Source organism: Emydura macquarii, unplaced genomic scaffold (assembly GCF_026122565.2).
Source record: "Emydura macquarii macquarii isolate MOO-44397 ecotype Brisbane River unplaced genomic scaffold, CSIRO-AGI_Emac_v2 contig_2636, whole genome shotgun sequence".
Classification (NCBI taxonomy): Eukaryota; Metazoa; Chordata; order Testudines; family Chelidae; genus Emydura; species Emydura macquarii.
The window spans coordinates 40363709-40390362 of NW_027132773.1; the positions used below are offsets into that span (position 1 = coordinate 40363709).

The 26654-nt window shown below is 40.5% G+C and overlaps 1 protein-coding gene across 2 annotated transcripts in view; it reads right to left on the bottom strand.

The window, feature by feature from the left end:
- Positions 1–26654, bottom strand: part of MAGI2 (membrane associated guanylate kinase, WW and PDZ domain containing 2) — a 1036622-nt gene that overhangs the window by 129375 nt on the left and 880593 nt on the right. Inside the window, exon 11 of one of the 2 annotated variants that reach the window (XM_067564538.1) lies at positions 21685–22320. The exons of the other annotated variant lie outside the window; for it this stretch is intronic. Coding sequence (XP_067420639.1) covers positions 21685–22320 — 636 coding nt within the window. The remainder of the gene's footprint in view (positions 1–21684; positions 22321–26654) is intronic. 2 annotated transcript variants of the gene reach the window in all.

Below are 26654 nucleotides of genomic sequence, written 5' to 3' on the forward strand. Positions count from 1 at the left end.
GTCCCCTTGACCTTGCTGCTAGATAATCTCCCCTGCCTTGAGCTACTAAAACATTTGACATTTTGTCCCCAACAGTCTTTTGGCCTGGAGATGGAACTGTCTGCTTCCATGTTCACATAGTCAGGACTACGACGTCTCAGTGTCAGACTTATTTAGTGAGATGAACACAGTGGAGTTTAGTAAAGGCTCTGTGGAGAGCTAGGCTATCATGGTGCAATGATATGAAGTTCACAAGATTTAGTTTAAGACTTCAGGAGACTGAAAGAAAAATTGGAGAGACAGAAATAGCGATTGATGGATAAGATGCTAGTGTAGCAGAGTACAGTAATGAGTGTAAAGCATGATAAATTGATAAGGATGACCTGGTTTAAGAAAAGGTTGATGAATGTCAGGTTGTTCAGGACTCCTGAAGGCATAGAGACAGGCTATTTACATTAAGGAAAAGAGCTTTGTCCTTAAGTCTAATGAGTGGGGAACAATTCTGGTCTGGATTCTGTGTGATTTGGATTATGTTCTGCTCCTGTGTAATCTTGCATAGTGCTTCAAAAAACTAATGAGCAGAACATTGAAAAAACCTGTGTTAATAAAGGATCCTGACAAGATAGTTGAGATGTGATTAGTAATAATGTTAAATGAACATATTAAAAGGAAATGAAAGTAAAAACTGTGAATGAGTGATTTTTCTGCAACAATGCTCTGTCTCTCAGAGGAATATAAATATAAATGATTTCGAACTGTTGAGATGCTTAACAAAATGGAAATAACCACTCAATACTGAGAAAATTGGAAACAGTGCATAAACATGACAAGTTAAACAAAGAATATTATGGTGCTGACAACCGTGAAGCCCTTTATGGACCTCACAACTCGCCTAGCTTCTCTGCTTACAAATTACCACCGGGATATAGAGGTATAGAGTACTTATCAAAGATTCTATCCCCCTTCTTTTCATTTAGTAAAGGCTATGCGGAGAGCTAGGCTTAGTTCTCTTTGTGGAGAACTTGGTGCATAGGAAAGCAGATTTGGACTTAGCCTTTTGGGCTGCGCTCTAGAGACAATTTCTCTTTCCTCTTTGAAATGTAACCAAATCCTGCCCAGTGTGATTTGCACCACTAAAGCTGTGAATTTATATTAAAGAAACATAAGTGACTGCCGTTTTGTAGACTTTGTACTCCAAATAGCAGAGAAAGGGGCATTCGGCACAACATTTGATATATACATTTTTGTCTTCACGTTCCCCACATAATAGATGACTGAAGCCAGTATCAAAAGGTACCCAGCAAGCCCGGTTTAGTGAAAAGTTCAAATCTCTTCTACACATCAGGCAGAGGTGGGAATTGAACTTTGGTCTCCCACAAGCCAGATGAGTGACCAACCACTGTCCTAAAGTCTACCAGCAAAAGGTTTAATATGATCTAATGGCTGGAAGTTGAAGGTAGGCAAATTCAGGCTGGAAATAAGGTATACATTTTTATCAGTGAATATAATTAACCACTGGAACAATTTATCAAGGGTCACGGTGGATTCTCCATCACAGATAACTTTAAAATCAAGAATGGATGTTCTTCTCAAAGAGTTACTTTGGGGGAAGTTCTATGGCTTGTGCTATATAGGAGGTGAGACTAGATGATCACAATTGTCCCTTCTGGCTTTGGTATTTATAACTAAGGGAAGAAGAAGCCTCACCACCATCTCCTTCAGCAGTTCAGCTAGCCAGGGTTGTACTAATTGCAGGGTTTGCAATTTAACAACATTTTTCAGAAATTTCTATTTCTGTTCAACATGATCTGAAACTTCTTCTAATTTTTTCACAAATGCCAGAGAACTTAAAACTCAGCTCTATAACACAACCACCAAATAACTCTGCTGATGCTAGCCAACTGGGATTGGCAGTAGGAAAATGTTTTCTTACTTTCCCATAATGACCTGAAAATGACTTTGCAAATAGTATGGAGCATGTCACAGAGAGCAGTAACAAGTAATTTGCAATTTTGCGGGAGCTGGGAAAAAAGGGTTAATTTAAATTCAGTTAGGTGCTCAGCTCTTGTTATTCAGCATTTAACTCTGCAATTCATAAATTTTAACACAAACCAAAAAACTACTTTCAGATAATCTTTAAAGAATTCCATATAGAAAAAAAAAAAGAGGCTGGATAAAAGTAAAAGCCTAATTCTGAGAGATACTGCTCATTTAGAACCCCCGTTTGGCTCTAGGGCTGTCTTAATATTTTGAGAAAAACAAAAACTACAACACAAAAAGAGTTTCCATGTGCAAACTGGGAAACTGCATGCGCCAATAACCACAATTGGCCACAGACAGGTGCAAGAGCCTGGTAATTGAGTGATCAAGATATGCACACAATTGCATGTGTAATTTACCTGCAAAACTCTGTGTCTAAAGGCTTTGAAAATCTGCCCTGAAAATCGTTTTGCACTTGATATTTTGATTTAATGACAGAAAAGTTACATGTTCCTATGCACAGGAGTCTGATTATTATAGATACTGAGCACCTACACTTTCATTTGTAGTCAGTAGGAGCTACAGGTGCTCAGGATGAATGCATAAACATTAGAAATCTTCTGAAATAATAGGGATTCTTTAGTCTTCATAAACCTCTGACTATGGGATTGCTTCTGCTCCTGCTGAAGTAAATCAGGCTCACAGACAGTTACTTTCCATTCTGTAATTAGATTTACTGGGTTTACCTTGTGAAAGCATTGCTATTTTTGAAGTGCACATTTTCCTCCCTATCTACAGTATTACATTCCAAATTAATGTTAATGATTACTTATGCTGTAGTTTGGCATCTCTATATATTGCAAAAATACATTATTTGTAGATTTAAAGGGGCAAAAGAAAGATTAGATTAGATTAGAAAGATTGGACATACACAAATCTATGCATCCGAGGGTGCTGAGAGAGTTGGCTGATGTGATTTCAGAGCCATTGGCTATTACCTTTGAAAGCTTGTGGCATTTGAGGAGGTCTCTGATGATTGGAAAAAGGCAAATATAGTGGCCATTTTCAAGAAAGGGAAGAGAGGATCCAGGGAACTACAGACCAGTCAGCCTCACCTCAATCCCTGGAAAAATCATGAAACAGGTCCTCAAGGAATCCATTTTAAGGCACTGAGAAGAGAGGAAGGTGATCAGGAACAGTCAACATGGATTCACCAAGGGCAAGTAAGCCTGACCAACCTGATTGCCTTGTATGAAGAGGTGACTAGCTCTGTGGATGTGGAGAAAGAGGTGGACGTGATATACCTTGACTTTAGCAAAGCTTTTGATACTGTCTCTCACAGTTTTCTTATCAGCAAGTTAAAAAAGTATGGGTTGGATGAATGGACTATAAAATGGATAGAGAGCTGGCTAGATCATCAGGCTCAACAGGTAGTGATCAATGGATTCATGTCTAGCTGGCAGCCAGTCACAAGCGGAGTGCCTCAGGGGTCAGTTCTGGGGCTGGTTTTGTTCATCTTCATTAATGATCTGGAGGATGGGGTAGATTGCACCCTCAACAAGTTTGCAGATGACACTAAGCTAGGGGAAGTGATAGATACCCTGGAAAATAGGGATAGGATACAGAGGGACCTTGACAAATTGGAGGATTGGGCTGATGTGGTTGAACAAGGACAAGTGCAGAATCCTCCACTTAGGACGGAAGAATCCTATGCACAGCTACAGACTGGGGACCAACGAGTTCTGCAGAAAAGGACCTGGGGGTTACAGTGGATAAGAAGCTGGATATGAGTCAGCAGTGTGCCCTGGTTGACAAGAAGGCTAATAGCATATTGGGCTGCATTAGTAGGACCATTGCCAGCAGATCAAGGGAAGTGATTATTCCCCTCTATTCGGCATTGGTGAGGCCGCATTTGGAGTATTGTGTCCAGTTTCAGGCCCCCCACTGCGAAAAGGATGTGGACAAGTTGGAGGGTCCAGCGGAGGGCAACAAAAATGATTAGGGGGCTGGAGCACAAGACTTATGAGGAGAGGCTGAGAGAACTAGGCTTGCTTAGTCTGCAAAAGAGAAGAATGAGGGGGGATTTGATAGCAGCCTTTAACTACATGAAAGGGGGTTCCAGGGAGGATGGAGCTCGATTGTTCTCAAGGGTAGTAGATGATAGAACAAGGAGCAATGGTCTCAAGTTGCAGTGGGCGAGGTCTAGGTTGGATATTAGGAAAAAGTTTTTCACTAGGAGAGTGGTAAAGCATGGGAATGGGTTACCTAGGGAGATGGTAGAATCTCCATCTTTAGAGGTTTTTAAGCTGCAGCTTGACAGAGCCCTGGCTGGGATGATATAGCTGAGGTTAGTCTTGCTTTGAGCAGGGGGTTGGACTAGATGACCTCCTGAGGTCCCTTTCAACTCTAATCTTCTATGATTCTTTGAAAAGGGAGCCAGTGAAAAAGTGGTTAAAACACAAAGTCTGGAAATAAGGAGATCTGGGTTATATTCCTGACGTGTGACCTTGAAGTCATATAACCTCTTTGTGTCTTAGCTTACTAAGTTGTAAAATTGGAATAATACTCTTCCACTTTTGTAAAATTCTTTGAGATCTTTGTAATTACAAAGCTGCATGATTACTAATACAATAGAAACATTCTCTTTTACAAACCAACAAAAATCTCATCTCTGTTATTGCTGAGGAAGAGATAATCAATCCTTTTATACCCAGTCTTCTACAAGCAGAACTTGCAGCTTCTGTGATTCTGCAGGTGCAGAACTTGCCATTTCGGGCAGCTGATAAAGAAATCCCTTTTTTGTATGACAGTATAACTGATTTTGCTGCAATTGGTTGTCTTTTTGAGCTTCCTTCCTGTGACTCTCTGTCCCACAAGGAGGGCAGGTCTAGCTGTTTTCATTTAGCATGCTCCATAACTATGTATATTTACCCCATGAGTCATGAGAAGGACATTCCAGGCAGCTTGGCTTCCACCGACTTTCCATGAACAGCCACTTGCATGAATGGTCATGGAAAGGAAATTTTCCACTTGCATCCTTGAGCACCGATGCTGGAAATAAGGTGTTTTACATGAGTTGGACGCTCAGGTTCCCCAGACTTCTTGTTAGACTGCTTGCACAGAGACAATTAAATCAGACAGACAATTTGCCATTGAAGCATTGCATGGAAAACCATAGAGGAGGCCCAAGTTTCAGAAGATCATTACCAAATATAGAAACACTAGTTAAAGATAAGGCCATGTAAAAGAGCCTGATTTATACATAGTATAATGGATTATTACTGATTCATTTTAAATACAAGCCTACCTATCTGGAAAAATGGGGAAAAGGACCCACAATAGATATAAACTTTGGAACAAAGGAGGGGCATCTGGAAGAGGGCCAAAATCTCAATTTGTGTGAATATTAAGGAAAATTACTACAAAAATACTTGATCAATTGTACCTCACTCAGTTCAAATGAAGGAAAATATATACAAGGGAGGCTAATTAAGAAATTACTCTGATTTGATTCTGACGTGTGTAATGTTGGTCTCTTTCTCTTATTCAAAACCAGCTTGTTACTAACCCTTTAATTGTTCACCTTAAAAACCTCATAACCTGGCTATATTTGAAAAAAGCAGGCTGTATTTCAGTAGTTATTAATGATTTTTGTTGTGGATAGTTTTTAGCACTTCTTGTTTCCATTAATGTCACCCGTACTGATTTCAATGGGAGTAGGACTGGGCATTATGGCCCTGATCCAGGAAAGGAATGAAGCATGTCTTTCACTTTCAGCATGTGAAAAGTCCCATTTAAATCAATGAGACATCACTTTAAAATAAAGGACGTGCTTAAATGCTTTGCAGAATTGAGGCCTATATATGTGTGAACAGGCTGCACTGTTGACTGGCCGGAGCTTAGAAAAAACATAACAGTAATTCTATAAACGTTAGAAAAAGTTCTCAAATGATTTCAAATGAAAGATATATTCAAGGAAATTGCAATCTGTTCATCTTTGCAAATTGTATGAGCAGAAAGCTAACCTACTTTCCCTGAAGAATGGATATCCCTCCTCCTACCAATCCCAGGAACCAATATAACTCTAACCTCTGCAGCAAGGGTCAGATTTTTCCAGCACATCAGTACAGGATCTTATGGCAAACTGGAAATTAGTTAGTCACCTGATGTACATGGAAAAACATTCACAAAGATTGTTACTAAATTAAATATTCAAATGAATAAGATAGTGCATACTGTTGTTACATAATTTAATTAACAGATCTTGTTTTCTGAATGTTTTTCTGTGCATTTCATTCTGCCACAGAACTTCCAGATTGCTTCTGAATTGTGCCAAAGGGGGCACAATTGCCACAGAGGTTCGGCGTAGTGTGCCGTAAACAAGTCAGGGCTCATAATTAAAAATCATAACTCAAACTTTCTGGAAGATTTCCTCTCTGCCCAAGGAGCACAATATCTTCCTTTCCTACAGTGGCATACTCAACTCCTAATCAGAATTTTTAAGTAACAGCAAGTTTTCTTCCCACCTCTCAATATTTACTGACGATACATGAACCCTAAAAATTGAGAGGTTCACTTATGTTTGTATAAGTACCTGAAGCCATATCAATGCAATCTCATTAGTTCCAAGTGAGAGCAGAACTTTGCTCCTAGATAGCTGTCTGAAATTTATCCAAACTATTCAATCACTTGGGTCTTTAAAAAGGGGCATCTTTCAAGAACATGCTCTCATGATATTTTTATTGATGCTTTCTACTTCAGACCAGGTCAGAAATGCCATGAGAACTATTCTCTTTGTATTTTTTCAGTGCTTCTGATTCACACTGAACTTCAGGCATCCAAGCTTGAAAATTTTGGCCTTTTATATTTATGAAGAAGGGCTATTAGGATCTGATTCTGCAAGGTGGCTGAACAACCCCACAAGGTGGTGAGTGCTCTGAATTCCAGTTAAAGTCAAGGGTAATTCATCTCCTCAAATTGGAGGATCAGAAAAGGCTACTGTGGTGGAAAAGGAGAGAAGGAAACCTTTTATTAATGTAACAGATATATAGATTTTAACATACTGAGCTGAAAGGAAATGTAAACCGAAGGTAGAAGCTGCAATGCTACCATTGTAGTCTTACAGCAGTATTATTATACATAGTGTCATGGGTGTATGAGGTGCTTTACAGACAAATAAACATATATGCCTGCTGTAAAGATCTTAAAAGCTAACTTAGACACGACATGGTCAGGAATAACAATGTGGCTGGGGAGATGAAAATGGAAGTTAGTGCAGGGGTTCAAAGAGTTGGTTGCCATATTAAGAGTAGAAGGCAAGGAAGAGGAGTTGATCTGCAGTACGGTTCATGGCCTAGGGGATATAATGTGAAATTCAGGGGAAAAGGAAAAGTGGCAGTTGCAGGAGTCAAAGTAAAAGATGACTAGGGCATGTGTCAGGGTTTTATCACTAGAGACAGAAAGGAGCATATGAATTGAAAGGCACCATCTTTGAGAATGACACTCAAGATCAATGTCCTGGAGCCCAGAGCACTTTCTACAATAGCAAAATTGTTAACTGCGGTGTCCTGGACAAATCCCAATACATGTAATTATTTTGTTTTTTTTTAATTCCCTGTATAGTTCACCTATATATAAGTGAATGCATTTCAGAGAGAGAGCGTGAGAGAGTGTGCTGGAGGGCAAGTCAGTAAAGAGAGTCTGATATATACATATAGCTTGTAAAGTGCTTTGCGAGTCTTTGGAATTAAATGTCCTATATATAAATAATATTTTTATATTATTAAAGGATCCTTTTAAATATGAATATTTTGATGGGAATTCTGTTGGCTTTTCTTGTAAATGAATACATCTAATATAAACCATAACCAGGCTGATAGATCAATAGATGAAGTGATAGATAAATGGAATGCACAGGGATTTAAATATGACTACTTTTGGAGGGGCACTTTAAACACCAGCCCCTCACCCAGTGCCCCTGGGCCCTGCTGCCTCCCCCACCACCCTGACCCGTTGTGTCCCTAGGCTCCCCACCCTCCCAGGGCCCTTGGCCCCGCTGCCTCCCCCTCCCCCCCCCACTATCCCAATCTCCGTTCTATGCACCCCACGCAGGCTCCAAACATTTACTGGAGGCTGCGGGTGAGGAAGGGATGGGACTCAGCAGGCTTTCTCCCACCCCCTCTGGCAAATCTGTGCTGCCAACCTGGTTTCCCTGCTCTGGGTGCCATCTAGTGGGGTTCAGCAGGCGCGTAGCTGCAGCACCTTTCCCAGGCACGTCCCTTCAGCCATGCCCAGCCCGACTCCCACCCTGGCAGAAAGCGGGAGGCTGGGCTCAGGGAGGGAATCCTGGTGGGTGGGGGCAGAAGCTGAGGGCGGTGGTGGAGATGATTACTGGAGGGCCTATGCCCCTGCTTGCTCCCCCTTGTGCCTGCCCCTGGAAAGACCTGGACAGGATATATTATGGCATCAGAATGATCATCAGCAGGTCAAAAGTCAATCCCTTATGCTTCCTACATCTGAACAAATTATTTCAAGAGCTTTAAAACAAAGCTTTCAAAAACACTGTGTAATAACACAAGAAAAAGAATCTTAAATCATTTTTCTCTCTCTACACTGACTTATTTCTTTAACTATGCCCTGATCCTGCATATATTTACTAGTGAACATAGTGATTACTATGGTGAATGTTACTTGATGCTCAGGGCTGCTAAATATCAAGGAGGTGAAAGCTCTCTCATGGCTGCCTGAAACCCAGTTGTTGAGTCATGTGTCTGGCTGGGCTGCAGACAAGAAGCTGTTGCTCTGCCTTTGGCCTCAAGGACTACTGTGAAGGCAGATGTCAAGCAGCTGGCTGGACTCTGCCCTCCCCTGGTGGGCCTGACCAGCATGGGGCCTCAGCACCCTAAGGAAGAGCGGGAGCGGCACTTGCTCTGCACTGCTGGTAGGAAAGGGGTTGGAGACCAGAGTGAGTCTTAAAAGAGACAATGGCTGAAAAGAGAGAGGATTGGGTCTGAACTGAAAAAGGGCAGGGGAAGAATGGGAGAGGCTGGTGGGGGAGAGATAGAGGCAGAATGGGGAAGGCTGCCCTAGGTTCCCTCAGGCTTTAATTGCCCTTGCAACAAAGTCCACCAGGCTCTTTTCCTACAAACCCACCGCAAAAACCTTCCTGGGGTGGAACAGGACATCGCACTGCTCCCACCACCCTTTAGTTTCTCTCCCCCCACAACACAACCCTTCTTCCAGACTCCATCACCCCTTGGTGGTTCCTAACACCCTCCAATATCCTGTTCTCCATGGGTTTCCCCAGTGCCCCTAGGCTGCCCCTGGATCCCTAAAATCCTGCCACTTCTGAGGTTTCTACAAAAGAGATGCCTGTCTCCCACACACCAATTCTCACAAATTTGACGGGGGAGGCGGAAAAGGAAATTATTTCAAGTATTATTTCTTACTGCTGAGAAATGCCACATTAGCATGAAATTTAGCAGCCATGTGCAGCAGTAGATACCATGTCAGCAAAAGGCATTTTTGGAATTTAAAAGGAAGTTTTCCTCCTTTGTTTCTAGTTTCCCCTTTTTCCTTATGGCACAGATTCTGACATCCTTACTTACAGTGCATTGCTCCTTACCCCGTAAAATCAATGAGACTATTCAAGTGGTATGGTGGTATCTATTTTGAGTAAGGGTGGCACAATCAGGCATCAACTTCCTAATACCAACCTATTTTTAATGAGAAAAATAATAACAAAGAAACAATTTCACAAACACTAAGAACAAGCAGGTTTTAATCTTGTTTCAAACCATGTATTTATAATGCTAAATATTAAAATATATGCAGATAATATTATGGCAACTAAAATGATCAGCAAAACTTCTTGTGAGATGCTAACTAATCCCTGATGTATTATTTAACATAAACTACTTTCACTCTTTAGTAAAACTGTGGATTTTTTTTCTCCCTAGACATTAACAAACTACTCTGTTAGGAGAAAAAAATCTCACTGCAGAAATGTAAATTATTTCCTCCTTTTAAAAAAATGGCTTGCTACATTTTAAAGTTACTCTTAAAACCTTTTCACATATGGAGGATTTTTGAATCTTTGATATCTCTTCTATTTTTTTTGTCACTGGATCTTTAAATATTCTCCATTTAACTTAAACTTTATTGTTTACGAGAAAATTGCTTTACAATACCCATTAAATAGAGACTGATATGTAAACTAAAAAGAAATCCTCTGACATTTAAGCATAAAAGCTTGTATTCTGCAAGCCGAAGGAAATGAAGGCTACAAAATAAATTCACGTGAGGATCTCTCCCAATCACCAAACAATAAAGGAGCACACAGTGTATATTTTCCTAACCTTTTATATACAGTAGCACTCCTATTTTGCAAACTAATTGGAGATTGAGGAGCTCATGAAATGGAAAAGTCGAACATCTCAAAATTACAGTAGGTATGGTGCATAAATTGCAGTATGTTGCACTGCCCTGTTTTCTTCCTGTCCTTCAAACCACTGCACAGTGATTGCAAATGCACTGAAGGCATTGGCACGTGAAAGGATGTTGAGATGGTCTTCATCAACATCACATTTGTTACATGGCTCTTTTTCCTTCAGGAAAAATGGTTTGTATAACTGGCCATTTGTAAGATTAGTGTTAATAAAATCAAGGTACTACTGTACTGAAATGCTATTCCAAACCATGAGAAATCTTGCTCCAGACAGCAAGATTAATTTCTTTTCAGAAATATGTTTAAAAAAATCATTCAGACAATCTTGATATTCAAACTTTCAGCATCTGTCCTGACAGGTATGGAATTGATGTCTTTTTTATTTTGCAATTGAAAGGGTGATGCCGAAAAGCTGTAGGTTTGGTGTTGGTTTTGATTGTGTTTGAAATGTAAGTCATCTTGAGGCTTTCTGTGAAGAGCACTGTTTAATAAAGGCATCCTACTGTTTTTAAAGCTGAATAATATAATTCGTCTGCATTGTCAGAGGGCGGGCACACCAACTCTTACTGCCAGTCTTCATTTTTAAGAACATAAACCTTATTCCTGCAAGTAAAGCAACTGGATGGTGAGTTGGTAAGAGATAGATGTCAGATCTAAAAGATTAACTTTCTTAGTGCAGCTTGGCATAATGATACAATCAGTCTGAGCTAAGAGTTTGAGGATGTTCTGTTTAGAAGTTCTTTAAGCAAATAATTGGAACATACATCGCTTCCCCATTCCCCAATACTGTATCTTATGCCTGTGTCACAATAATGTACTCACTAGTTTTATAGTGTATTAGCTTACTTTATTTCTATATTTCTACAAAATATTGCACTGTATTACAAAACACTGCCACAATGTCTACACAATGTACTACAAAAACATTATTTTCAAACCCAACAATTGAAGTTTAATAAAATATTACATAATACCATGCAGAACAACAGAAAAATTGTTCAACATCTTTAGACTAATCTTAGACACACCATGGTACACAGGCATAAGTTGTTTTACTCTTGTATTTTTAAAGAATTGGCTCTTTCTGCAGACAACCTGTGATCTTGTAAGATCTCACCACCTAAGGAGGTCTGGGTTAGATCAGTGGTTAGACTGGACACCTCCAGGGAGAAACTTAGTTGCTTCAGAAATCAGAATTGGTGATTTAGTAGCAGCACTCTTACCTCTCAGTAAGGTCCTGTGGGCTCTGGCCTACAGAAGGTGCCATTTTTCAGATGAGACATGACAGAAGCCCCCAACCATGTCCTTACAAGACTTTTCGCAAGGATTCTTGTGTCCTGACCTGCAGTGTTTTCTGCATAGCTAAATACTTCTGCTACTTCAAATAGAGAAAGCATTCTTCAGTTGCTATCCTAAAACTGTTGTGTAGTGCTGTGGGTAGTGCTGTAAGGGCTCTTCTGTCCCACAAGACAGGTGGCTGCATTTTATTTGTGAATAAAGTAAAGTGATTCTATATACTACAAGCATAGACTGTGATGATGATTTTTGAGGGTTACTATGTAGGTATATTACTAATAATAGAGTCAAATTGTGTATGGATGTATCTCATCTTGGACATAAGGATTTAATGGCATAAGGAACATTGACGTCAATGGGAGTTAGTCCTTTCAATATAAAAGTGCCAAGATGAGAATGTACTTATATAAACTAATATTTCTCTTTACTAAAAGGTATTCGAAAGGGACCTGTTTCTCCACACAATGAACAAAAGTAACTCCTTAATGTTAACAAGAAATAGGCACACCAATCCCTGTGATAACTCTTCCATTAAGTTTTTAATGAAAGAACCATTCATATTTAATACAGACCTTCCAAGCCTATTTTAGAAAGGAGTTCCACCAATAATAAAAGGACTTCTGAAAGGAGATTCCTGAAAATACTCATGAAAAACCATCTATGCATATGTGTAAAAACGATTTATCTAATGCACTGTAAAAGTATACGTGTCCCACAGTGAAAGAATGTTAATAAGGCGAATGAGATAAAACCATAACACTACTACTTTGAAATGTAACACAGTTAACATCGCTTCCATTAATACAGTGTAATAGCTGCTAATTATTACTGATGTCTACTTTTTTTAGGGCTTTATATTCATTAAAAAGCCTAAGGTTTCTCAGTCAGAAATATGAAGGCAAATGCACACTGTTTTACTGTTACTTGAACTGTAGAATAAAAGACATAAAAGTTTTAGTGTGAATTTTAGGGTCATCGGGCTCCTGCCGTGCCTTAGGTTTTTACTATATAATGATAGTAACGAATAACATTTAACCACACTCTAGGGTGTTGAAATTGTTGTCCAAGTAGAAATTATCATTTGTCTTTTTAATAAGATTCAGCTATTTCCTGTAAAAAATCCAGTCCAGAGACAGAACTAATTTTTGACTTTACCTGCTATAATTTGTAAAATATTTGTTAAATCAGGTTAATATACCAGATAACAAGACGATTAACACTTATTTCAAGTTAAGCCAAAGCATTCACAAATTACCTCGATCTATAGTATCAAAAAGACACAGACACTCTGACAGTTATGAGGAGAGCTGTCTGCATATTTAATACTCATTAGCCTTATCCCTCCGCAGGTAACAGAGTAATACTTTCTGAGCTGTGACATGCCTTACTGGAAATACTGAATCTGGAACGTAGTGCTTCTGAATGATATGCAAATGTCAGCGAGTCAGTATTTCTAACATGATAACTTTATTTCCTAAAAGCCCGTCAGAGGTTTTACTTCTGGAAATATTATTGGGCCCCGAAAGGGATGACAAGAAAATATCATGGTCAGAACTATCCATTCCTTTGTAGGGGAGATAGAAAGGGATGAATGGGCAGGGAAGTGTGCTACATCTAATAACAAAGTGAAAGAAGTTGATGGTGTAGTATGCCTAACAGCAACCGTCTGAAAACACATTTGCTCATGCAATCTCTCTGTCATTACTGATTAAAATGTTATTTATGAAGAGCAGTCCCCCTAACAAACAAAAAAACAAACAAACAAACAAACAAACAAACCAATGAGTGATTGTTTTGCACAGAAATAATGATGATGAAATTGTTCACATTCAGATGGTACATAAAAGCTCATAACTCTGAGATGGGGAATAAAAAAATCTTCATCCTTCTAATCTTAAATTTTTCGAGGGGTAGATTTAAGGACTAGGGCCCAGAGAGCAAATGAACTGAGGAGCAATAATAGAGCAATGCATGAAGCTGGAGGGGTGGGACGCAGAAGTAAAATGGACCTGGACAACGGAAGCAGTGAGATAAAAGATGGAGCGTGTTTCTCGTACCACTTGCTGGGTAATAACATGAAAGGATCCATACTTGTGAAAGTAAATGACATTTCATTAAGAGAACTATTTACAGAGATGCTGCAACTGCTGCAGTATTCAATCATGTGTACACAGACACCTTGCTGCTTTCTCCAAACTCTTCCCTTGTGCAACCCATGCTCCTCCCTCCAAGTTCTATGAAGGTTGCTTTTAACAATTTCTGCTTTTGTTATTGTAGCTTTTGTGCATGCACTTGTTGACTTGCGGGGGCAGAGGTTATTAATGCATAGCCCACCTTAGAAACATAGCCTTTTCTGCCATAGCATCGTGGCCTGTTAGGCCTCATAGTTCTTCAAGTATGCTGGTCTTTGAATCAGTTTTCCACTTCTTGTTTGTGTTACTGCTGTTGGTAGGAGACTTGCTTCCACACTACAGCTGCCTTCATTCTGTTGGGTGATGTCCTGATGGTCCTCTGTATATAAGCCATATGCCATATTTCTTCTGACTATATCAGGCCAAATGATGGTTGAGGTTCTTTCTATGTCCTCCTGGTCCTGGCTTTGGCCCTGTCCATCTGTCCGGACTCTCTACCATTACTGCACAGCTGGCTTTGGTTTTGTCTCCACTGCTGTCCTGAGTCTGTAGCTACCTCATATGACTTGTGTGGCACTGCAGGTTGGACGATTGCCTTTTCCTATTACTTTGCGTGGCTATTTGGTGATTGATTGGACCCAGACCTGCTCACTTGTGCATAGGTGTCCTCAGGTCTTCAGCTCCTTTGTCATAGTGGGCTGCCTGCTTAGCTGAGAACTCTCTTAATTGCTTCTGTGTACCATCAGTTGTTCCTTTGCTGGGCTACAGCTGATTACCCCTAATGGGAAGCAGAGTATTAGTTCTCTGCCCCATCAGTTATGTGCTGGGCTACTCTCTTGTTCCTGGCAGGGTGTATTACCATAGTACAACACTGCCAGATAGGGATCCTTTCCTGTCTGTTTTGCCTTTGCCATCAGTCTCTTGGCTGTCTCTGTTACAGACTCTGCATTCCCATTGCTTTGTGGGTTCTTACCTGAGTGTTGTCCAGACAGCCCATCTCTGTGTTCACACCCTACACACTATTGGAATAATTTTTGTACAAGGCACGTCTTATGAGGTATCATTTAAAAACTCATAATTTGTTGATCAATAATATCAAAGCAAAATTGTGAAGTTATAAACGTAAGGTAAAATCATGACTAAAAGTATGTTTTCCTGAAACATGCCAAACCAGCCATGAAGCTGCTATTTGTCAGACTCCTTGAGGTGGGACTTCTGATGGTCTGCGTCCCCAATGGGTTGTGAGCAGGGGAGCGCAAGATGGTTCCAACTTCTGCTAGGTGGAAGCATGGCGCTGTCTGATGCTTGACAGCTCTTCAGGTTTGGGTTTTAGATCTGCTGGGCCTTAGAAGGTCTACTGCTGAGGCATCACATTGTAGTGCTAGCTGCTTTGCAGAGTATAGAACTTTAGGAGAATTGCCTCGTTTATGATTTTCTTTACTCTTTCAAATGCCTGGTGTTGGGTCTCTGACCATTCCCACATTGCAGCATTGCCTGTTAACTGTCAAGGATTCACAGGTTTCTGATAATGTGCACAGAATCTGGAAGGATAGTTGGCTATCTCCATGAATTGCTGAACTCCCTTCACATCCTTTGGTCTGGGCATTTCCTTAATAGCTCTGAGCTTCTCAAGGCCTGGCCTGAGTCCCTTTGTCAGCATATACCCAATGTAGGGAACTGCAATTCTCAGCCTCAGCTTATCAGCATTCAGCCTAATAAACCACTCCTGGCACTTCTTTAGAATGTTGAAACTTGGTATCATGGTCTTGGATTGCCTTGTTCCTTCTCGCAAACGTCATCAGCTACAGTCCTGATGCCTGGGAGTCCTTCCAGTGGCTGGTTCAGTTTACAATGGAAAATTTCTCAGGCAGGGCTGATTCCCAATGATACCCATGAAAAGGTGTGGCAAAGGCTGCCAGGTGGCTGGATGGCTCCTATAGCTCAATATACCAGAATCCATTCTTGACACTACTGTGAGTGAACACTTTTGATCTGGATGTATGATCATTGGTATATATGTACTCCATCATTGGTACACCACTGCTAGACAGCACAGAGTGGATCAGCAGGTTTCAATGAGTGTAATGATGTTTCTTCTTTGCAGGCTTGCCAATTCATCTTTCAGTGGCTCTATGAGAGCTAATGGAAGTCTGCCTTTTGGTAGTTTCACTGGCTGCACATGAGGGTCTATTTCTGATATCAGCTTGCCCTGTAGCTGTCCATCTCCTTGAAAGATGTAATTCTATTCGGTTAAAATGCTGGACAGGGCCCACAGTGACTGTTCTTCCTCCTTTCTCACATTGAGGATATTCTGGTATGGGACTATGATCAAATCCATGGCTTGCACTACCTTGTTGCCCAGCAGTGGGTGAAACTCCAGTGTGTGAACTCTAAAGTGATAACATCCCTTATTTCATGGATTTCTTATTAACAGTCTGCATTTGCCACTGACCTCAGAATGGTTTTATTGTACATCACCAGCACTGGGTCACAGTTCCCTAGTCTAATATTACTGCTTATCGGCATTGCTGGGACTACACTGCAGCTGGCTCCACAATCCAGTTAGAATTGAATTGGTCATTGATCTAATAGCAGTTGCAAATAAGCAGATGAATGACTGGCAGCCTTCTTCTGCAGAGCACATTCAATGGAAGTCTTTGGGTTTGCTAAAGTCACATTGCAGATATCCTCCTCTTCATTGGAAATCTCTAGTCGGTGATACTCAGACTGAGGCTCGGGAACCCCAAGTGGCTCTTTAACGCATCTCCTGCGGCTCTTTGCAGCACATGATATTAAAACACTGTGCTTTAATTAATTTCAGTTACTGCATTTTCCTTCCTGGGGTAGCTGCGGCATTGGGACATACAGTGGTTCTGTTTCTCATGCCCCTTGCACCACTCACCACAGGCTGGGCATTTTTCTTTATGCCTTTCATGTTGTTTTCCACAGTACGTACACTGCACCATGATGCCTGCATTCTCAGTCAATCTGTCTCTGTCCTGCTTTGTGGGTTCCTTTAGCTTGAGACTGGGTACTTGTTTTGCACTAGGTGCTGTTATTGTTATGATCCTTTCCCTGAACCACTGAGCTCCCATTGCTGTCTAAGAAGCATTTCTCTCAGCTTAGAGCTTGTCTCTTGCAACAATCCCTGAAAACTGGAATCGTGTGCCTCACAAATGATCTTGTCTTTAATTAGGGAATCTTTAATGTCTCCAAAATTACACATAGATGGCAGAATTGGGGTTGCAGTACCCATCAAACACTCCTATCAACTGTTCCAGTATTTTCAGCATTATTCCTGGCACATAATGCATTCTTGGTGGTCTTAGTCTTTCCTTCCTGTCTGTTTGCTCTGTTTCCAAATACTGCTTTGTTTGCTTGTTAATCACATCCCTCCCTTTCTGTAGGTCTCATCAGACTAACCACAGCCACTATATTTCATGTACTGTGTACTGGATAATATCATAAAAAGACTTTGCACTTTTAAAATTAAACTGGCTCTTTATTAAGAACTATTTACAGAGATGCTTGAACTGAAGCTAGCATGAGGTGTGAGCTGAACGAAGAAGGGAAGGTGACAAAGCAAAATTGGTTAAGTGGGTGCAAGTAATCTGGCTAATATTTTTTGTGCAGCCCACAAAAACTAATCCCTTTCTATTTGCTAGATGTGTGTGTATATAGAGAAATAGAATCAGGCTAGATTTGTTGGTATTTTTGCATTAGAATATCTGTAAATGAATAAAATACTTACTCTATCTTGTTTTTGTTCTTCCTTTCTTTTCCTTCTCTGCTTTTCCTTTTATCTACCCTTTGTTCTCATGTATCCTGGAAAATCTTTTGCCTTTTCAGTGTCTTTTCCTTCATTCTAACTTTTCTGCAGAGTTAATAGTTTTTTATTTTTCTTATTTTTCTGTGTTCTCTCCCTTGTCATAGTCTCTCAATATTTCCCTCTCTCCATTCACATTCTTTCTACTTCCTTCTGCTCTGTGTTTCCCTCTTGTCTGTCATTACTTTCACTGTTTTCTCTTTTGTGTCCTTCACCAGTCGCTCCCCAAGCCCTCTCCACCTCCATCATCTCATTCACTCAGCCATGCTTTCATATACATATACATACAAATATGCTGCCTCGCAGTCTCAGAAGAGGGGTCCTCCACTTTTCCCCATTCCCTCTAATGAGGAGATGGGGACCATGATTTTAATTCTCCAAGTCAAGTTTTGGGTTTTTTTAATCTTCAATATCTCTCCCCCCAACCTCGTGTCTTCTTTTATGTCTCATCAAGGGAATGGGCCAGCTGATTTCTAACTCAAGCAGAGGAGTATATGTGACTTTCTCCTCCCTCCCCCCAAGAACAAGAGGTAGGCATAGGAAGGATTTGGGAGACTGGCCAGCCAGAATTAGAGCTGAACTGGTTGGCAAGGAGGTAATAGCAGAGGAACTTTAACTGCAGGAAGAAAGGAGCTCAGCTGAGCTGCTGCTGTTCTTGATAAAAGGTTCTGTGCTCCCTGAGCATCACAACACTTTCTTATATTAACTGGTGTGGGCATCTGTTGACCTGGCCACTTGTTAGATCTACCCCTGATTTTTTCCCAGAATACTCCTCATTTTCTCTAAACAACAACAAACCTGTGAAATGACGATATCAGACAAACATGACTTACTAATGCTGCATTAGAAGTAATAAGATGAACGCATTGGAAAATCAGGAGTTCTTCCTCCTCTCCAGTTGGTCAAACATTGTCTTCTTTCTGACTTGTCTTACATGCCCTCACTCTTTGTTCAAACAAGGTGCCAAAGCCTTCCCAAACACTTCATTTTGGATGCTATGATTTCTCACCCGCCCTTTATTATTTCTGTTATATGGCCATGCTACTGATCTGCTAAGCTTGAGGACAGGGAGCTTTTGCCAATGCCATGAAATGACCCACCAGAAGATGCCTGTATCTGTAGTGAATATATCTCTGAACCAATGTCCATACATAACAGTAAGGATAAGATTTTTTTGACCAGTGTGTGAGAGACAAGTTCCTTCTGAAACTGGACTTACCACACTACATTGTCATCAGGTCAGAGGGCACGTTAAAAATTTTTGGTCAACATGCATGAACAGACAAGGCCCGCACTACGTATGCATCACACAACATCTGTCCTTCAGCAAATAATGCAAGTAAGAATTGGACATTGTTCCTAGTCTTAGTAAAAATGAGACACTAGAGACAGGATGCGCAGAGTAATGAAATAAAATGAGGCTACATTTCAACTGTCATCATGCATCCAATTAAAAAAAAATAAAGATGGCATACAAAAAGTAATGAAGAGGTGTGCCTTGTTTTCATCCATGTCATAGATTAAATGTTTCAGAATCGTAGCAGGTTTAGATGAAGATTGCTAGCGCTATGTTTCATATTGAGCCTATCTTATCTGAATTAGTCACAAAATCTGTTTCTCTGTTCATATAGGGACAACGAATAGGTGGAAAGACAGATTTTCACTCAAGAAACATTCTCTCTCGTTTCTGTTAGATTATAACATTTTATAATCCTCCAGATAGAAGATTGTTCCCTAAATTAAATTACCCCATTGCTTTGTCCAGTTTTGCTTTGGATGACTCAGTACAATAGGAGACACCACAATTTCCTGTATGAGACTGTTTGAGAGTCTAATAAACCTGCGCTAGGAAGTATTTCCTGACATTCAGCCTCAGTTTTCATTTGCTTTATTTTGACCCATTACCCCTACTTACATCTTTGGGATTATGATGAAAATACCCATCCCTCTTTGGTGTTTATCACTGTTCACTTTCTAGTACTTGTAGACAGTTGCCCTCTTCTACATCATTGCTTTGCTAAGCTTTTGATAGACATACAGATGAACAGATAGATAGCATGCATGCCTGGCAAAGCAACGACTAAGAGGAAGTTCCACAGAAAGACTAACATCTTTATTGGCCACAGTGTATTGCCTCTGAAAGCTTTTAACCACTTTACTGCATTATAAGCTCATATTTATTTTGCTGTTTACTATTGCTAGCATTCTTGAGCATTACTGTATTCCACTCTCTTCTTCCCATTGAAGATCTATATTTTCAATAATTTTCCTCCAGAGAAGTGTTAGTTTGCATTTTTCCCATGTTAAATCCTATTTTGTTGTAATTCTAACCTCTCTAGTTCCCTTTTTACTATCTCTCACTACTCAATACCTTCCTACTTATCATCATCTGCCACTTAAAACAATGTGTGGTTTACCCCAGTTCTTCCAGTTATTAATTGTGATACTCAATAAAACCAGACCTAAAGCCAGCTACTGTAGCACCTCCTGGACATCTCTTGCTCTCTTTATATTGCTATTTACCATTACTTTTTGCTCAGTCTTTCAGTCAATTTTCATTCCATGCAATAGCTGTCATATGCAATCTAATGTCAATTAATTTTTCATAGATGATTCTGAAAGGTATACTGTAGCAACTGCTTAGCTGAAGCCTACATATATTAAATCGCTCTAAATTTTCTCCATCCATTAATTTGGCAATTTGATAAAAAAAAATAATCAGGTTTCTTTCATGATTTACTCTAGGCTTCGTAGGCCTTGGAATTCTAATTCTATTTTTTTTTAAACTGTGTTCAATTTTGTCATCTGCATACATTAATACTTTATCACTTTCCTTTTTTAGAAGCAAGAGGATAATAAGTGAAATAATATATTTTTCATTAATTTATTTGTTTTGAAGCACAGAGTAATGTACATCCAATGAATATGGATTACTAATTTAGAGTAAGTGCTATCATTTCCAGTGGTGTACTTTAATTAAAGGAACCAGTGCTTGTCTTCAATTTACGTCTTTACAAATAGCCATTGGATGTTCATCGTTAGCATTAACAAATCAGAGGAAAAATCTGTTCTACTAAGATGTTAAAAGTAAAGAAATTAAAGGTCACCATACAGGTATTAAAAATAATTGTTCTTATAATTGTTTCCTTATAGACTATTCTACTCTCTCTCCCCCAATAGAACATACACAGGCTTATTATTATAGGGTTGCTCATGAACATGAAGCTCCTAGAAGCCATTTTTTAAATAGACCAAAAACACACTGACGGTTCTTGTTTTTGGGCCAAAAATAAATAATCATTGTACATCAGTTTTTCAAAGAAAGAAAAATTTAGGTCAAGTGTCCTAGCAAGCTTGACAGTGTACCTTTAGGTTTTGATAAATTCACCTTTGATCTAATTTTGATCTCCTTGATTTAACCAACATTTCTGGATCATACCTAAACCTTGCAGCGCTATGGGTTGGGACTCTTAGGGTATATCTACACTGCAATAGAACACCCACAGCTAGCCCATCTCAGCTGACTCGGGCTCGCGGGAATTGGGCTGTGGGGATATACAGTTGCACTGTAGACATCCAAGCCCAAGCCTGAACATCTATACTGCAGTTTTATAACCCTGCAGCCCAAACCCCACGAGCCCGAGTCAGCTGACATGGGCTAGTTATGGGCGTCTTATTGCAGTGTAGACATACCCTAAGAACTGCAGGCAGCCATCATGCCAACTATTAAATGCCAAAAGGGCCTGGAATATTTTGGAGAATGTTTTACATTTATACAGAGAGGGAAAATTTTGGCATATGCTTAGAGCCTCAAAATGCAGAAAAGGATGTATAACAAACTGTTCCATTTTGCCTACAGCACTTATTATACATACACACATTTTTCAGAATAAATGATATTTCCGCCAATAGAAGAACAGACCATTTCCAATCCAGTACACAAGAATGTAGAGAGCATAACTAGTTCCCATGGTTTAGAACTGTTCACATAAATTTTTGTAATTGTACAGACTTTCTAGACTTACCTCCTCTATGGATAATCAAAGCAGTTTCACTTCCAACAGGACATTCTTTAAGTATATCCACTACTTCTGCATGGCTCAGGTTCTGTACATTCTGCTGGTTGATCTCAACAATGAGGTCACCTTCACACAAACCAGGACATCCCTGAATGTCTAGAATTTGCTTCACCCTCTGTCCTGTAGGACTGTCTGCTATAGTAAAGCCAAAGCCCTGGGCCCCTTTCACAATGGTTAAGGTCATGAGTTCAGCTTGGGTGGCCCCAGAAGAAGCCATTGATACATTATCATCATGAACAGGTGGAGGGAATGTGCTATCAAGCTGACTATCTGCTGGAATGGAGTGCAAGGGATGTGGTGGTCGATCTGTTACATCTGGAACAGATTGAGAGGTCCTAGAAATGTATTCCAAATAAGTTTCATAGTTATGTCTTCCATTTACCACTACCGGAGGCCTCTCCATTACTGCAAGTGGTGGCACCATGCTGTTGGCAGGATCTTCAGGATCAAAGGGCAAAGGGTATCCACGACATAGCACCAGGTTGACACTCTGACCAATAGGAACTGACTGGAAGAGTTTGACTACATCTGCGTGAGTATGCCCAAGGACACAAACTTCATTAATATAGACAATGACATCACCTAGAAAGAAAAAAAAATAGTGATGACATGAGAAAACTTCAATTACTATTGGCACAAAAGGAATGGAATTTGTTTATGAGTTCAGACATAGAAGATCACCATTCTACTAAAAAGTAAAATCAATTAGAGCAATATTCAGATCAATCAGAGGTGATACCAGGCTATTTGTCTGCCTATAAAGTTAAATGAGATAGTTCAATGTTGAACTATTTATAACAGAGCAATAGCTCTACTATAGTAAAGGTTAAGTCTAGCTTTCTGTTTAAGGCTCAACTCTTCTGAGTGCTCTGAAATCTACATGGTTACTCAGATTTGGGAACATTTGGCCAAAGGATTAATGAGATACAATACCAGCCCCTTGCCTTCCTCACCCCCTTTCTTAAAGTTGAGGGATTCTGGCAACCTTTTTTTGCTCCCAGAAGGAAATCAAACTAGGGCTCAGATCACTGCATCAGAGTCCCAGTGCTTAAGGGTTACCCTAACAGAGTTCATGACACCCACCTGCCCTTGGGGGGAAAATCAAGACGTTATTTGAAAAAGAATGTGCTTTTCCACTTAGGCTTGTCATAAGCCTCACGTTCTTAATATCACACCTAATGGATTCTACTGAATATGTGCAGAGAGACAAGCCAACTATCTGAATAACTATGTTTTCAGCCTAGGACCTGAGTCATTCTGAGGGCATGGTACAGCACAGTCACTGAATCTGAGCCTCAACCCAGGCCCTGAGAGTTCAAATCCTACCCGGAGCAGAAATCTGATTGGAAAAAAAGGAAAAAGGTATATTACTCCAGTCTGCTTCTGTGAAAGGGGATTTTTATTTTGGGAAAATGTAATATGAGTACGGTTGAATATTCAGAAGATGCTGAAACTATTATTTTGAAAGAAAATAAATTACACAAGCAAATGCTTGCTGGAAGGCGAGGGTGATTATGGGAGGAAGAGTAGGTGGGAATAGGAGAAGAGGAGTTGGGGGAATCGGGATGGGGACTAAGAAGTGGTGGGACACTGGGCAAGGAGATGGAAAGAGTGGGGAGTGATTGGAACTGAGAGAGAATATCAGCAGGGGAACCTGTCAGTTCCATATTTTCTCCTGGCTGTGTACCGGGGCAGTTCACACATCACATAGCTATTGTTTCAGGCTGTATTCATCTCCATCAGGTAATCTTTTTCGGAGATGAATTTCATAGAAATGAATAAGCCACTTAACGTATCTCAAAGTCTGCAACATTGAAATGTGAAGCCACCGTGGGAAGTAATCTGAAAATGAACTGTAAACATTCAGGAAAAATCTGCCTCTGTCAAGGTTTTTATTCATTTATTTATTATTCATTTGGCTAAATGTAATCGGAGTACAGCAGAATATTCAGAAGGTGCTGAAACTATTTTTGAAAGGAAAATGAATTACACATGCAAATGTTCACTGGGAGGGGAAGGGTGATTGGGGTGCAAGAGTAGGTGACAATAGGGGAAGAGGGGATTGGGTCTGCAGCAAGGGATGGAAAAATATGGGGAGGAGGATAAACAGGAATGGGAGATAGGGAAGGGAAAATGGGTTGGGGGGCTCAGATAAGGGGGAGGATTGGGGAAGTGGCAGGGAAGAAGATAGGAGAGTATATGGGATAGCAGAAAAATTTTGGGGTTTAAGGTTTGGAGTGGAGGAGGTCAGCCCTTAATTCTCGTGTCTGCGTGCTGGGATCTCAAGGAGCCTTACTCCTCTGTAAGGGTCTAAGCCCCTCTCCCGACCCCACTGTGTGTTCTGGGGGATTCTGCTCCTCATGGAGTGCCTAAGTCCCTCTCCCTACCCCTCCATGTGAGCTGGGATCTGAGGTGGGGAGACTGAAGATAATGCAAATGTATACATCTGAAATCCAGAAAATGAACAGATATATATCAACCCTGTGTGGGGTTGGGAACAGGGTTCTGACCAGGTGTGATGAGGAGAGGCCTGGTTTGGGGGAGGGGCAGACTGTTTGGACCGGAGGCATGGCTGGGAAAGCCTGGCTGAAGCAGGGGCAGGAGTCCCACCTGAAGCTTAGTGTTGGGAATGAGGGTCCCAGCTCAGCATGCCGCTCAGGCTGCACAACTAAAGTAGTGTGCAGCCCTCCAGTAACCTGCTGCCTGGCTATGTGTATGCAGCTGCACAGGGCAGGAGACAGCCAGGAGCAACTTCTTCCATGTGAATGGCTTTTACAGTGCCAGCTAATGGCTTAATGGGATGGGAGGAGAAGCTGGAAAGGCTGGCAAGGTGGGGAGGGCGGCACTACATGTTGCAGGGAATGGAGGAGGAGAGAGACACACCAGTCTTCTCTCACCCACTTAAAGTTATTGTAACCGCTGTCTAATAAAACTGTCAAGATTTTGGGATGCATACCACGGATGAGATTTCTCTCACCGGCCCTGTAAGCAACTACACATTGCAAACATTTCAAAGGACAACCATTATCCCATTCACTATAACAAAATGTACAGGAGGAGGGGGGAGGAGGGGAGCAGAGAGGAAATTAGATAAGAAACTATGTAGCCTAGTGAAAAGACCATTGGACTGGGACTATTCCTAGCTGTGCCACTGGCCTGCTGGATGACCTTGGGGAAGTCACTTCACCTCTCGTTGCTTCAGTTTCCCATTTGTACAATGGGGATAATGATGTAAGTATCTGAGATCAAAAACACTATATAAAAGCTAGCTCTCTTGATTATTACTTAGCCACAGCAGCACAGTTGCAAACCTGGGTGTGGACTACAACTGTCTAAATGAACACCATCTCCTAACAAGAAACATTTCTGTACTTAAAAAATTCGAAAATTAGATGGTAAAAGGCTTGTTACAACAGATTTAAGGTTGCCTGGTGATAGCTTGCGCCCTTCCAGAACATCGAGGTCACAAAACTCAAACTTCTGAAAACCAAGAAAATACAGAGTAAAGGTAATTGCCCACACAAACCTTAACTCTTCCCTCTTTGAATGATGCCCCAATATGTCCAGAACATACACAGTCCCACTCTGCCACACTATAATGGTCCCGTGCCACATACACTTTCTCTATGATCAGCCTGAGCCTTCTTCCCCACAGAATACCACACTTGGAAAATTTAATAACCCCTTCACACCTGTTTATAACTGTTTCACCCAGGATACCACCTACACCTATACTTTCCTCTATCCATCATTAAATCCATAGACTGCACTCATATCCCCCTCACTACTTACAATAACCCTGGGGCATGAAACCCCAGTGCACAATTGTGTAATGAAATTATGCACACTGGAAACTCAAGGTACATACAAACCTCTCCCCTTTGATAATACACATGGGGAGATGTGGAGTCAGACCAGATCTCCTCATACTACAGTCACAGCTCTATGACACTTCTCAAACTAATCACCAGATTTTCGCATATCACAATCACAGCCCTTCCAAACTGCTCCAGTTTATTTCTCCACCATTCAATACAGCTACACCTCACACAGTGAAAGATAATTCCCAGTAGCTAATGCCAGCTCCAGAGGGGGCAGGATTAAGGTTGTGTGGATACTTACTTTAACTCTATATTTCCTGGTTTTCAGAAGTTTGAGTTTTGAGAACTCAATGTTCTGGAAGAGCACGAGCTATCAGCAGGCAACCTTATCTCTGTGGTAACAAAGTGTTTTGCTGTTCAATATTATTTGCTTTTTCTTGAAGTTGCGAAGAAACTCTGTACTCAGAAATGAAGACTCCTGATCCTCTACATTTCTGTCCTGTTTTTCTTTCCTACTCCCTCAAGTGTTGCCCAGTCTTTGCTATTTTCAAATTCTATAATCAAGGCTTTCAGCTTTCCTCTGCAAGGGGATATTTAATGTGGAAGTTTACTTGTATGTCACACAAATCAACAGAGCTCTCTAGTTTGGTGTAAGGAAAAAAAGGAAAGAAAAAGTTTTTGGTTTTTAAAAATTTCAATATCCCTGATGTGAAATTTTCAGTTTTTGGGCATTTGTGTGTGCACTGGGTTTTGATTGTGTTAGGAGGCAGGTTAACACACAAAAATATTTCCATTCAGTTGTGCAGTTCATATAATCCCTATATGCAACCTTTATTGGAGTCTCTATCTACTCTTTTGTATCTAACATACACTGCTTTGGCATCAGATTTGGCAGAGACATAAAGAGATTAGTTAAAATTAGGAAAAGAACAAATATGTCAGGAACATTCTAATTTGGACAATATCAGATTTTATGGCGCCTGTGTCTGCAGGAAGGGCGGGGTGGATGCTGATGTGGGGCTAAAAATCAATGCATAGGGCATGTATGTTTGTGTGTGAGAGAGAAAGAACCATCCTGCATTGAATGGGACTCCT